Raw genomic sequence first — 14,602 nt, forward strand, 5'->3', positions numbered from 1 at the left:
GGAGAAATTTTTGAAACTATGGGGTTTAGGGAAGACTTCTTGGAAGAGGCGGCAGCTTTAAGGATGAGTAGGAATTCAGGTGAAACAGAAGGGAAATAGACATTGGAAATCATCCAAGAATAGGCATGACAGCTGAAAGCAGGGCTGAAAGAACCCAGCGGCTGGGTTCTCTCCTCCTGTCCCTGGGAGTTACGTGCTTAAGTTGCCAGAGCCAAGATCCTTTGAGCAACCAGCCTTGGGTCTCTGCAGCTGTCCAGCTGTCTTATCCCGCCTCAGGAAAAAAAGCAAAATTGTCTTTTCCCCTCCAACTGTATCTGTTTATTCGGGGCCTGCAGCACCTTCAAAGAGGCAATGTTAGGGCCAATCACATCTCCCTTGCTGGGGCCTCCACTGGGCCCATTATACAATTAGACTGAATTCCGGCTCAGGCAGAATCGTGAGGCCACCCCTAATTGTTCAGCCCATATGCAGCCTGTTAATTATTCCAAGTGCAGCGCCCATTTTTAATTGGTCATTCAAGTAAAGATGGGTGGTCACAGCCTTTCCCCCAATAAGTAAATGAGCAGTGGTTTGGGGTGGGGGGTGCTCTCCAATGCAGGACTCTGGGAAGAAAATATCAGACTCCTTTTGTTGAGGGGAGCACCTGGGCCCCAAGACCTGCTCACACCCTGGCACTGACAGTCCCCCACCTTCCCTTTCATTCCCCCATCCTGCCCCACATACACAGAAATGACGTGCACACCTGTTTGCTACCAGCAAGCTTCTTTCCTCATCAGTGATTTATGGTTCTCTAGCCAGTGCTGGTATGTGCATTTTTTAAAAGGTGAAAATAAATTGCCGCCCTGCATTAAACAAAACAAAAAAACTCCCCTGCAGTGCCCTGTTAACAATATGCTTGATTCTCTCTCTCCTCTTTTTCTTTCTTTCTTTCCATTCTCTCTTTTTCCTTCCTTCCTCCCTTCCTTTCTCTTTCTTTATTTTGTTTTCTCTTCTCTTTCCTTCCTCCCTTTCCTTGCTCTTTTTTTCTCTTCTATTCTCTTTTTCTTTCTTTCCTTCTTTCTTCCTTCCTTCCTTTTTTCTTTCTTTCTTTCTTTCTTTCTTTTTCTTTCTTTCCTTCCTTCCTTCCTTCCTTCCTTCCTTTCTTTCTTTCTTTCTTTCTTTCTTTCTTTCTTTCTTTCTTTCTTTCTTTCTTTCTTTCTTTCTTTCTTTCTTTCTTTCTTCCTTTCTTCCTTTCTTCCTTTCTTCCTTTCTGACTTTCTTTCCTTTATTCATATCACCTTAGTATCAGCTCTAAGACAGAAAAGCAGCAAGGACTAGGCAATCAGAGTTAAATCACTTTCCTAGGGTCACACACAGCTGGACATATCTAAAGCCTGATTTAAAGCTCGGATCTCTCGTCTCCAGACCTGGTACTCTATCTACTGTGCTACCTAGCTGCCCCTGTTTCCCTCGTTTTTATTGGGATTTGGGAGAGTCAGGACTGAAGTAACATTATCCAGTCCTACTCTACTGAGGAGGAAACAGGCCTAAAAAAGGAAAGAGGCTTTGCCCAAGATCAGATAGAGTCCGCCATGTCTTGGGAGAAAGAGATGTGTGACAGTGGAGTGGGCTGCATTGAACCTACTTTTGTAGGACAGAAAGAAAATCTTATTTTAGAACCAGTTTGAACTTTGGAGCCTCTGAGGCCTCCGCTTGAAGCTCTCCTGCAAGGGGGTCTTGCTTCCTCCTGAGGCGGCCTTTCTTGCTATAGGATGGCTGATCAGAGACTGAGATCTCAAGCTAGGATGAAGGGGAGAGCGTCTAGCCTGGCCCCTTCATTTCACATATTGGAAATGGACATGAGCAGAGGCCAGATTTGAACCGGTCACCCGTGGAAAAGGGGGCTGGATTTGGAATTAGAGTCCTCAGTTAGCCATAGGTGACCCTGAGCCAAACTCTTAGCCTCTTGGGGTCTCTTCCATAAGAACGAGGGGGTCAGACTAAATGATCCCAGTTTCCCTTGACCCCATTGTCCAACTGGCTTCAGGGAGAGCTCAGAACAGGTAGGCCCCGGGTTTGGTCTCCTCATGGGCTCCATCCTGAGGATGCTGGGCGGGAGGAGAGGAAAGGGGGATGTAGGGGAGACCAGGCTGGCCGAAGTGGGTGTTCTCTGGCCCTCCCTCACCCCCACATGCCCAGTAACGGCCACACACACAAAGAGGCAATCGGAGGGAAATGGGCCGTTGGACAAAACCAGGAACAAATGAGAAATCGAAGGCGGAAGCCAAAGGCAGTACCACGAGGGAGAAGGAAAAGAAGCCACACAAAAGACTTCACAGAGTGGAGGCAGGGTCCGTCTGGGGGTCCTGGGAGGGGGAGGGGAGACCAGGTGGCTAGGAGCCCTAGCAGTTGGCCCTTCGCCCTATTCCCTGCCACCTTTCAAACTGTTGGCGAGCCCCCAGGGCCACCCCAATCCAACTGAATTTCCTCCTCCCTGGGCTTCCAGCAAGGCCCTGGGAAAGAAGGTGGTGTTGGATGGAAGTGGCCTGTGGTGGCGCTGGGTGTGTGGACGTCAGGCCCGGAAAGCGAGAAGAGAGCCTTCAGAGCCAAAATGCTTAGAAATGGGTAGCCTTGGGTCTCCAGACCCCTCTTCCCCTGTACCATGCACCCACTGTGGTCAGATAATCATGTTTATAAGAAGCCTACATTTAAAGTCAGGAGGCCTCCGTTGAAGACCCTCTCAGGGATCCTAAGGAGCCAGGGAACTTTGTTACTAAATGACTTCATTTCTGAGCCTCAGTTTCCTTATCTGTAAAATGAAATGACTGAAATCAACCTTCTGGTCCTATATGTGATACTAGCAGAGGTCAAGGGTATGAGTCTAGTATTTGTCTTGACGGGTGTGCGTGTGTGTTTTCATTTTTTTCCATTAACAAGCATTTATTTTTTCTCTTTCCCAACCCTGCTGGGAAAAAAAAGCAAAAGAAAATATAAAACCTTTATAATAAATATGCATGATCATGGAAAATAAATTTCCATGTTAGCTATGCTTAAATGTATATGTATATAAACATATATGTGTGTGTATAAATGTGTATACATATATAAATATATCTGCATATATGCATAAATATAGATATCTATAGATTAGGTAGAGGGATGGATGAATGAGTGGTTGGAAAGGGGTATGGACAAACAAACGGAGGGAGAGATAGATAGATAGATAGATAGATAGATAGATAGATAGATAGATAGATAGATAGAGACAGACAGACAGACAGACAGACAAGACAGAGAGAGGAAGGAAGAGAGGCAAAAAAGGAAGGAGGGGGGAAATAGGAAGAGAGAAAAAGACAAAAAGGAAGGAAGAAGAAAAAGAAAAAGAGAGAGCAAAAGAAAGGAAGGAAGAAAGAGAGAGATGCATAACTAGCATACATCATTATTAGTCCATTTGAGTCCGGTTTGGTTCTTGCATTGATTTGCCTTCTTTTTAGTTCAAGCCTGTTTTAAATTGATTGAAACCCCACAGTTGCCTTGTAAAGGAAGGGGCAGCCAGCCATGGCTCCGTCCCACCCTCACCCATGGCTGGGGACATACAGGGAGTTGCTGGCAGCAAATGCCACCCAGGCCGGCAAGCCATGGCTGTGGTATCCCAGTGATCTTTGGCAAGGGCACCACATTAGGCACCAGGCCTTGCCAGTACCTGCCAAAGGGCAGCTTTGTCTCCTCCCAGACCAGACATTGTTCTGCACTGCCCGGGGCTAAGATTTATTACTCCAAAGAGACACTAATAACTGGACCTCTGTTTCTCTGGAGTTTCAGGAGCTGGGAAATAGGAAGGAGTCTTCTAATTAGTTCAGTTAATTTTTCTTTTGTTTGTGGCTGTTAACTGTTGACAGTTGTGGGGCCAGAATGGAGAACTGGGAGGGGCCTTGCTCACCTTGTTTACCATGGGAGCATCCACCCATTTTACTGAGGAAGCTCCCAAAGAAAAAGAGGAGATTTGAACCCACGTCTTCTGATTCCAGATTCAATGTTCTCTTTGCTATATGCTATGATACCTTCGCCTTAGTCATTCAGTGTGGCAGGACAAGAAGCAGAATCAGCATGTTGTAGATGTACAGTAATTTTTTTTCAAAGCTACTAGGTAGCACAGTGGCTAGAGCATTGGGTCTGGAATCAGGAAAGCCTGAGTTCAAATCCAGCTTCAGACATTTGCTAGCTCTGTGATTTGGGGCAAGACACATATCTCTGTTTGCCTCCATTTCCTCATCTATAAAATGAGCCAGAGAAAGAAATGGCAAACCACTCTAATATCTTTGCCAAGAAAATTCCCCAAATGGATCACAAAAAGTTGGGTACAACTGAGCCACAATATTTTTTTATGATGACGTGGGCTATCAAAAGCCTCACCACTGATATAATCCAGTCACTTTACAGCAAAGGAAACTGAAGCCTCCTCTGAAAGAGACTTGACCCTTGGCTCTGCTCAAACCCTGGGCCTTGCCCTCAAGGAGATCACAAGATGACACATTTCCTTTCTTAGACTTAGTTAAGACTAGGACATACATTGGACAGAGGACTAGACTTGGATTGAGAGTCTACCTTCAGATATTTATTAGTTGTGTAACTCTGGACCACAATTCTGCCAGCCTCAGTTTCCTCTTCTATAAAATGGAGGTATTGATAATGCCTGTTTCACATGTGAGGTCCAGATGACATATTTGTGTGATGTTTTGCACCCCTTAAAACGGTTCATAAATTATAGCTGCTAATTTATTATTATTATTATTATTATCAATATTCCAGGCCTAGGCTAAAGACCAAGGATGGTCACAGTGAGCCTCCACAACCTAGAATCAGCCAGCCAAGGTAGTCTGGCTAGATGGTGTGAGTGAAGGGCCAAAGCCTGTCTCTACTTTGGGAGACTCAACCTCCATTCCTTGTTGTAGGATTCCATGATGCAGATAAAGGACAGCTGCCCTTCCTGTCCCCTGTGTTCCAGAAAACATTCCCTGATTGCCTCCTACTCCCACCCCAAGGCCCTTCCAGAGCCAGGGCTCAATCCATCCAGACTGGGCAGTGGGATGCCAAGTGGATTACACTGTCATCAGATTGTTCTTCTCTGAAATTAGACTGTGCTCCCCACTTTCCTCCCCTCCACCAAGATCAGGACCTAACATCATGTTTCTCCTCTTCTCTCTCCCCTTCCTCCTCCTCCTCCTCCTCCTCCTCCTCTCTCTCTCTCTCTCTCTCTCTCTCTCTCTCTCTCTCTCTCTCTCTCTCTCTCTCTCTCTCTTTCTCTCTCTCTGTCTCTCTCTCTATCTGTCTCTCTCTCTCTCTCTCTTTCTCTCTGTCTCTCTATCTGTCTCTCTCTCTCTCTCTGTCTCTGTCTCTGTCTCTCTCTTTCTTCCTCTCCCTCTCCCTCCCTGTCCTCCTCCCTCCAGAGCCTAGGTCTAGGTTTCCTGACTCCCAACCAGGGCACTCAATATACTCTTAAAACACTGCCCAACCTTAGGAAGAAGGGAGAAAAAAATGGGATCAGAAAAAGATCCCAGTTAGCCCAAGGGGACCTGCATTAGAATCTCAGCTCTGAATTGAATCAGAACCGCTGGGTCCTGGTTCTTCACCTGTCAGATGAGATTGGACTCTATGTCCCAGCTGTCCCAAAGTCTCCATCCCGTGTCCTGGAAATTGCTTGACGTTGCAGCTAATGGCTGTTCCCTTTTCTAAAGGGCTTTTTTTGGCTCAAGCATTTTCAAATCCTGTGTTATCACATTTGATCCTCATTCCAGCCCTGTCTGGGCAGAGGGGCAGGAATTACTGTCAGAGAAGAAAATGGGCCCAGAAAACAATGGGCAGAGACAACTGAGCTGTGCTCCATTGATCCTATGGTGCCCTCTTGACTCAGAGACAGTGGGATCAGAAGACAGCTGGGAAGCTCAGTGGATTGAGAGCCAGGACTAGAGACACAAGGTCCTGGGTTCAAATATGACCTTAGACACTTCATAGTTGGGTAACCCTGGACAAGTCGCTCATAACCCCATTGCCCAGCCTTTACTGCTCTTCTGTCTTGGAATCTGATACACAGTATTGATTTCCAAGACAGATGATAAACATTTTTTTTTAAGTGGTGGGCTCTGGGTGCAGAATGAGGTCTGAAAACAGTCAGACCTGTCTGATGGATTGATGAGTTTTGTTACAAGGGAGTGAGTGAGTGAGGAACCAATTGGCCTACTTGGCTTAGCCCCCTGATCCCCACCTCCTTTAAACAAGTTGGAGCCAGAGTTATGGATGAAAGTGACAGCCCCCTCCTCTGTTTCTTCCCCTTCCCCTTCCTTTCTTCCCTTTCATTCCTCCCTTCTGTTCTCTCCTCCTCTTCCTTTCACCCTTATTTTCTTCTCTTCTCTATTTCTTCCCTTCTTCTTCCCTCCTCTACCCCTCCTTCCTTTCTTCCCTTCCTGCTTTATTCCATTCCTCTTTCCTCCCTCCCTTCTTCCTCTCTTTCTTTATGCCTTTCCTCCTTCCCTTTCTTCCTTCCCTTCCTCCCTCCCTCCCTCCTTCCTCTCTTACTTCCTTCTTTCCTACTTTATTCCTCTTTCCTCCCTTCCCTTCTTTCTTCCCTCCTTCCTCTCCTGCTTTATTCCATTCTTCTTTCCTCCTTCCTTTCTTCCTCCCTTTACTCCTTTATGTCTTTTCTCCTTCTTCTCTTCCCTCTTTCTTTGTTTTCCTTCCTTCCTACCTAACTAGCTTCCTTCTTTCATCTCATTAGTGGAAAGAAAAGAGCCCTGTCCTTGGAGTTCCAGGCCCTCATGAGGTCAGAGTCCTATATAACCCTAAAGTCACTTTCTTCCTCTGGGCCTCCTTTCCCCATCGGTAAAATCAGAGTCAAACTGGATGACTTCTAACACTAGATCTATGATTCCCCCTCCTTCTTCCCTTCTTTCTTCTCCCTCCTTTCCCTCCAGAACCTCTAATTCTGGGTCTCATTTCAGTATGAGGAGCAGACTGTAGGCCCAGATGCCTTGGTAAGATAGCTCTGGTGCACCCAAATTTCCACCTGCCTCCTCTCCCTCTCAGCAGCACAAGTAGCAGCTTGAAGACAGAGGCTCCAAGTCGAGCCCAAAGGAAGGAGAAAAACCAGTTAGACTGTTGGGGCTCTGGAGAGGGAGATGGAGGGGGGAGATCAGAACTTGGGTCTCTTGGCAGCTCTGAACCTTGGGGGATCATGGGGGCTCTTCCAAGAAGATGACAGCAAATTAGAACCCATGCCAGGAAGGTCTCCCAGTGACCCAGAGATGAGGGAAGCCCCTTCCCCAACTAGGCTCTTGAAGGGGCTTCCACACTTCCACACTTCATTCTCAGCCTCCAAGAGAACATATCTTGCCTTTGCCCTAATTACCAGGGAGAGAGGAGTGGGGAGCCTTGTTAAAGGAATCCTTGGGGAAGGTGTGCCAAGGAAGCTGGAAAAGAGAGTGAAACCCCAGATAATGAAGAGATTTTATGGCTGTGGTCCTTTTGAACTTATTCAAAGCAACTTGGCAGCCCTTATTTCCATTTGATCCTCACCCCCACAGGGCAAACACTATTATCTCCATTTCACAGAGGGATAAATTGAGGTCCAGGGAGAGGGAAAGGAGGCAAGTTGCTTTGAGATCACACAGCAAGTCAGTGGTGGAGCTAGGATTTGAACTCAGTTGGGAGGTATGATGTCATAGGATAGCTTAAGAGTAATACAGAAAATGTCATATAATAATAAATATATAGAAACATATTCTATAATAGAAATATGTTATGTATAAGTAGATACAAATAAATTTAAATATATTTAAGTATAGATATATTTACTCTATAACAAATTAATAATCTATATTCAAATATACATTTATTATATAACAATAAATAAACTACATTCTAAACATAGTATATCTATTATTTAATTAATGCATTTAAATATAATGTATTTATTTTATAATATATTATATGATTTTTAAATTAGTGTATTTAAATGTAATATATTTCTTATATAATAAATCAATAATATACATTCAAACATAAATGTAATATTTATTCTATAACATAACAAATAAAATATAGAATAAAATATATATTTAAAATTAATTAATGTATTTAAATATACTATATTTCTTATAGAATGAATCAATAAAACACATTCAAATATAAATATAATGGATTTATTATAATTAAAATATAGAATGATATATTTTAATCAATTAATGTATTTAAATATAAACATTATATAATTAATAAAATATATTGATATAATAGATTTATTATATATGATGAATATAAATAAGATATCATAAGAAAAACATGAATCTGGAGTCTCAGTGACCACTTATGTGACTTTGAGCAAATTCCTTAATCTCTCAGAACCTCAGTTTCTTCCTCTGTAAAATGGGGTTGGGGAGGGATTTGTTAAGACCCTTTAACTCAGTCTCATGACTTCCAGTCCTGGTCTTTTGGGTTTTTTGGGTTTCTTTTTTTTTTAACCCTTACCTTTAGACTGAGAATTGATATCAAGTATCAGAGTAGTAAGGGTTAGTAAGTAGCAGTTGGCAGGTAGTCACACAGCTATGAAGTATCTGAGGCCAGATTCAGATTCAGGAAGAAGAGTCTTCCCATCTCCAAGCTTGGTGTTCTATCCACTGAGCTACCTAGCTCCTCCAGTTCTCTAGCTTTTTTAATGGGGTAAGGAAGAATTATGGCAGGTCCCTGGACTAGGCACAATCTTGGGCACTAGGATGAGTTTGATATCACATAGAAGAGAATTTCTGGGTTCCTCAAGGTACCCCCAAAATTTCCTGGGGTCCATGACTCTGAGAAACCTGTCTTTCCATGGACCACTACTAGATAAGAGTGCCTTGGGCTAATTCAGTAAGTGAAATCTTTTGTTTGGAGTCCAAAGAGGACCAGCTCTTTAGATTTCTTTCTTGGGGTCCCAGCCCTCTGCTTCCTGGGATGGGGCAGTCAGCTTTGGAAGTGCCATCTTGCCCCCCAGGATGGCATAGATAGATTTCTTTGGGAGAGGTAGTAAGCTCTCCATCACGGGAGACTTTGAAGTAAAGAGGGAGTAGAGGTAGTATAATAGAGAAAAAAGCAGACCCGTTTGGGAATCTGAAGACTTCTCTGCTACTTTCTTCCTTGGCAGCAAGTAAGCTCCTTCCTGTCTCTGGTCCTTAGTTTACCTTTCCTGTTTTTTCAAAGTACCAGCTCCTAGTCTGATTTATTAGTTCAATAGTTATTTTACTTTCCATTTTATTCATTTCTCCTTTAATATTTAGAATTTCCAATTTAGTTTTTATCTGGGGAGTTTTCATTTGTCCTCTTTCTAATTTTTTAGGTTACAAGCCCAATTCGTTGATCTCCTCCTCTATTTGTTGCTATAGGCACTCAGATATATACATTTTCCCCTGCATACCTTTCCTGTTAAGTGAAGGGATTGGGTAGGATGATTTCTAAGGTCTCTCCCAGCTCTAGACTCTTAGTGTTTCTTTGAAATTGTGCATACAGGGAGCCCTTCCTGACGTGGAGCACCCAGTAGCCCCTCAGGAAAGGATGCCTCTCCCCTGGACCTTTGAGTGAACACTACCTAACCTAGAGACCATTCTTGACCATAAAATCCTGCCCGACTCCAGCAAGAAAAACCAGGTTGTCAGAATGCTTAGATCGGCTCTCCTGCTCATGTCTAAGACTGGGCAGGGACCCAACAATGATGCAGGAAAAGTTACTGGCCAATCTGGAAGGACAGGATCATTACCTTCAGTTTGGGGAAACTGAGGCACATGAAAGCTCATTGACCCTGGGGTGAAATTTAGGCCAGTACCTATAAATATGGAGTCATGGGTTTAGAAGGAGAACTCAAAAGTCAGTTAGAACAAACCCCTTTTTCTTCCCCCCCCCCAAACCCCTTACCTTCATCCTAGTATCAATACCGTGTATTGGTTTCAAGGCATAAGAACAATAAGGGCTAGGCCATGAGGGTGAAGTGACTTGCCCAAGAAGTGTCTGAGGCCAGATTGGAACCCAATCCACTGAACCACCTAGCTGCACCCCCCCCCAACCTTCCTTCTTCTACAGAGGCTTCACACCTGCGACCATCAAAACCTGAATCAGGAGGCTCCTTCCCACCCATAAGGGGAGAGGCTACCCTGTTAGCCTGGCACACCCAGCACTGTGAGAAATAGTAAAAAGTGTACAGACCCATAAAATCATGGGGACTCACCCCATACGGTTTGGGTGGCCGCACCCCTGGCAAGGAGAAGCAGGGAGGCTGTCTGGGATGTTCCATGGGCGCCATGCCTTTGAGTCTCCAGGGAGCCAGCTTCTCCTCTGTTCTTAGCCCCCACATTTAGCCCCAGTGGCCGAGGGGACCTGAAGGAGGAGGGAGGAAGATCCCAAGGCCAAGAGGTGAGGGAGAATGTGGGGCATTGGGAGAAGCTGCAGCCTGGAACTCAGAGCCCTCTGACATTTACTGACTGTAACCATGGGCGCATTACTTAACCAACAAGCCTCCAATACCCCCATCTGTGTAATGGGGTGATACTCCTTGAGAAAAGGACTTTTTTCCATTTTTATTTAATTTATTAATTTAGAAAGAAAAGGACTTTATAAATCCAAAAGTCCAATGGGAAAGAGCTCCAATTAGGATCTTAGATTAGAGTCAGAAGGGACTTTGCAGGCCATCCAGTCCAACCTTGTTTTACAAATGAGAAGGCCAAAGTCTGGAGAAATTAAGTCCATTGCCCCAGGTCACCCAGGCAGGAAGTGGGCTCCAGGATCCAAACGTAGCTCCTTCCCATCCTCACTCCCTGGGGCTTGCCTTGCTGTGATGGAGGAAGAACCCTTCTTCACCTTTTGATCTTTTCATTCTTTTTTCCACCACCCCCAGGTGCCCCCTACTGGACTCGCCCTGAACGAATGGATAAAAAACTCCTGGCAGTCCCTGCAGCCAATACTGTCCGCTTCCGGTGTCCAGCTGCCGGCAATCCCACCCCATCCATCTACTGGCTGAAGAATGGCCGAGAATTCAAAGGAGAGCATCGGATTGGGGGCATCAAGGTAAGAGACAGAGCATGGGTGGAGGAGGTGGGTACCTTCTGCATCCTTTCAGTATCCATCATAGCATCATGGAATGTGAGATCAGTAAGAGAGTCCCTGTGCCAAGGAAGAACTAGAAAGGAAGGTAGCAGGAGCCCATTCCTGACCAAAACACAAAGCAGGATCATCCAAGGGGGTTTCAAGGACCTTGAGGCCAAGCCTGTCATGTTATGGAATAGAAACCCAACCAGAGAGGGATTTACTTAAGGCTGAGCCAGGAGCAGCTAAAGAGCTGCCCTCGGAGACTGAAAATTTGAGTCCCATCTCTGTTATGTGATGACGATGCGACTTGGGAAGGTCATTTAACTCATCAGTGCCTTGGCCACTCTTTCACACTGATATGGGCAGAGAAAGTGTGCCAGACCGGCTTTGGTAAAAGGTCTTCCTCACTGGAGTTCCCTAAGTTTTAAAAAAAGGGGGAAATAGTATGCGGCTGAGCTAGGGTTCAAAGTCAGGTTATCCAGCGCCAAATCAGGTGTACCTTCCATCATGCCGAACAATGAACCCCTGGAAGGAAAAGGGAAGGATCATTCATGGAAGAGATGGACCTTGAAGGATGGGTGTGATTTGGACCATCCCCATGGTGCCATTTTATTTCATCAAGTACAGGTCAAGGGATGGGCAGTCTTGGGTTCTGTTTTCTTAATCCTTGTCTCTGGACTTCATCTCTAAAATGAAAGGGTTGGAGTAAATGATCTCCAGGCCATCTCCAGCTTGGACACTGTGTGGTCCAGCATGTGAATTCACTGTTTCCTATTGGTCTTTCTTGTAGCTGAGACACCAGCAGTGGAGTCTGGTCATGGAGAGTGTGGTGCCCTCAGACCGAGGGAACTATACCTGCGTGGTGGAGAATAAATATGGCAGCATACAGCAGACCTACACGCTGGACGTCCTGGGTAAGTCCCTTCCCACTGCTGCTGAAAGCTGCCTGGGATAGAAGGGAAAAGCCCTGGACTCTTAAGGCAAGACAGCTTGAGTCCAGTTCCCAGATCTGCTCTCACCTTAACCAGGCACCTCAGTTTCTTCCTCTGTAAAACAAAGGGGCCAGACTAGGTGCTCTCAACTGTCTCCTCAGCTGTCAGTCAACCATCCTATGAATTAAGACTCATTTCATTTCATCCTTGCTATCTGAGACTCCCTGATTTTTGAAGTCTTTAGAGCCTCAGTTTGCTGACCTGTTAAGTGGGAGCATGGATTCTACAGTTGTGTTGGTGTTCAGGGAGAGTGCTTGGAAGGTTATTGGAGAAGGGCTCTGGAAGCACCCCTGGCCACTGGAAGTCTAACATTGGGTCTCCTCTGTTTTTGTTTTTGTTTGGTTTGTTTTTTTAGAGAGATCCCCACACCGGCCCATTCTGCAGGCCGGCCTCCCAGCCAATCAGACCGTTGTTGTGGGGAGCAATGTGGAATTCCACTGTAAGGTGTACAGTGATGCTCAGCCCCATATACAGTGGCTGAAACACGTGGAAGTAAATGGCAGCAAGTATGGCCCGGATGGGACACCCTATGTCACCGTCCTCAAGGTATGTAACTGGGAACCTGGGTAAAGGGGGTGCAAAGGAAAAAATAATATTTTTTCTGCCCATCCTCACTCCAGAGCAGGTGTTCCTTTGTCTTTGCTCCCCATTTTGGAGAAAGAGAAAAAGGGGAGGGATTGGCTAAGTGCCCACTGTGTGCCAGGTATTCTTCTAAGGACTTTATAAATATCTTATTCCAGCTAGCTGGAAAAGGGAGATAAAACCAAGAGCCTGGAGTCAGGAAGACCTGGGTACCAATCCAGCCTCAGACACTTATTAGTTCTGGGGTCCTGGACAGTTCATTTAATTTCTATTTGCCTCAGTCTCTTCATCTGAGAAATGGAGTGATCATAGCACCTCCCCAGTGGGGAGAAGAGAGACGTAGATTCTAATGCCTTCTCTCTCCTCATCACTGGCACAAATCACTTATTCTCCTCAGAGAGGCCTTGCCATGTCCATCTGTGAAGCTACATGCTCAGCTCACCCTGGATGAACAGATAAAATCCTGAATCCCATCAGTTCCTTATTCTCTTCTCTTTTTCATCTATGACCTCCATCCTTGATCAGACCTTCATTACCTCTTGCTTGGACCAGGCTCCTTACTGTTCTAATTTCTTTTTTTTTTTAACCCTTACTTAGTAACAATTCCAAGAGAGAATAGCAGTAAGGGCTAGGCTGTAGGGATTAAGTGACTCATCCAGGGTCAATCTGAAGCCAGATTTGAATTCCCAGGTCTTCCCTACTCCAATCCTAGCTCTCTACACACTGAGCCACTTCACTGCCTCTTCATTGGGTGATTGGCTAGGCTGTGGGAATTAAGTGACTCATCCAGGGTCAATCTGAAACCAGATTTGAACTCCAGGGTCTTCCCTACTCCAGGCCTGGCTTTCTACCCACTGAGCCCACTGCCTCTTCACAGGGTGATTGTGAAAATCACATGCAGTAAATGATATTTGCATTCAGCCAATATTTATTGGGCAAAACAGAGTGAAATACAAAGTAGAATGCAAACTTCGCAGGATGGGTTAGGAGAGCCCTCAATAAAGGGCTGAGTGAAGCTTGGGAAAGGGGAGCCAAAGAAGTAGAAAAGGAGGTTCAAGGGAGGCTTCATGGATAGAGATGTTCCTTGAGCTGAGTCATAAAAGAAAAGCAGAGATTGGGTGGGGAGATTTGGTTCAGCTCAAATGAGAGGCTCAGATGAGGGAGCAGACAAGCCTGGTTGGATAACAGTACACAAAGTAACAGTGTTAAGTTAGAGCAGGGTAGGTCCTTGAATGGTAAAGGGAGGAATTTGAGGTTTTTCCTTTAGGCACTAGGGAGTCATTGGAGGTTTTTGAGCAGGGAGGTAACCACACAGTCACATTATTATTGGTTCTGCCCCCTATGTTCTCCTTTCCTTCTTTTTCCCCTCCAAAGTCCCAAGAGGAAAAGAAAGGAGACAGGAGGTTATGGCTGGAGAAGGGAAAAAAAGGCTAGTTTACAGGTGGGGAGGGGAAGGATTTCTAGCTCTGTAGAATTTGGCTCAGAATAAACTTTGCCCCAAGATAAACTCCAAAAGGGTGTTGTGGTGATACAGATCTTTTCTTGAGCTTGCTCGATAGCAGAGGTCAGATGTGTGCAGAGGAGAGGGAGGAAGAGAAGGTCAGTGCTGTCTGCCGAGCCAGCTAATGGGCTCTGGGTGCTGCCACAGCTTGTATTTTGTCTCTAAACTTTTATTTTGGAGCTCTGATCATTGAAACCATATTTGTCAAGTCAGGTCAGAGACACCTGTCCCTGCTCAAGCCCTTCTATGATAGAGCCCCAGACCGTTTATCTCTCCAGGGCTGTCAGGAAGCCTGAGTTTCTCACTGCTCTTGGTGCAGTCTTCCATTGCAACACTAAGTCATTCTAGGCTTGCTGTGTGCCTTTGGGCACTTTTTGGCCTCTATTTCCCCATTTGTAAAACAGAAGATGGGAGGGAGGGGATGAGATGCTCCTCAAAGGGGTCC

General features: G+C 45.3%; 1 protein-coding gene across 4 annotated transcripts in view; it reads left to right on the forward strand.

The window, feature by feature from the left end:
* The window catches only part of FGFR3 (fibroblast growth factor receptor 3), a 91,141-nt gene that overhangs the window by 47,389 nt on the left and 29,150 nt on the right, over positions 1 to 14,602 (forward strand). For all 4 annotated transcript variants that reach the window (XM_056802295.1, XM_056802296.1, XM_056802297.1 and 1 more), the window contains exons 5-7: positions 10,892 to 11,061; positions 11,873 to 11,996; positions 12,430 to 12,620. In XM_056802295.1, coding sequence (XP_056658273.1) covers positions 10,892 to 11,061; positions 11,873 to 11,996; positions 12,430 to 12,620 — 485 coding nt within the window. The remainder of the gene's footprint in view (positions 1 to 10,891; positions 11,062 to 11,872; positions 11,997 to 12,429; positions 12,621 to 14,602) is intronic.

The sequence above is a fragment of the Monodelphis domestica genome, chromosome 6 (assembly GCF_027887165.1).
Source record: "Monodelphis domestica isolate mMonDom1 chromosome 6, mMonDom1.pri, whole genome shotgun sequence".
In the NCBI taxonomy this organism is placed as follows: domain Eukaryota; kingdom Metazoa; phylum Chordata; class Mammalia; order Didelphimorphia; family Didelphidae; genus Monodelphis; species Monodelphis domestica.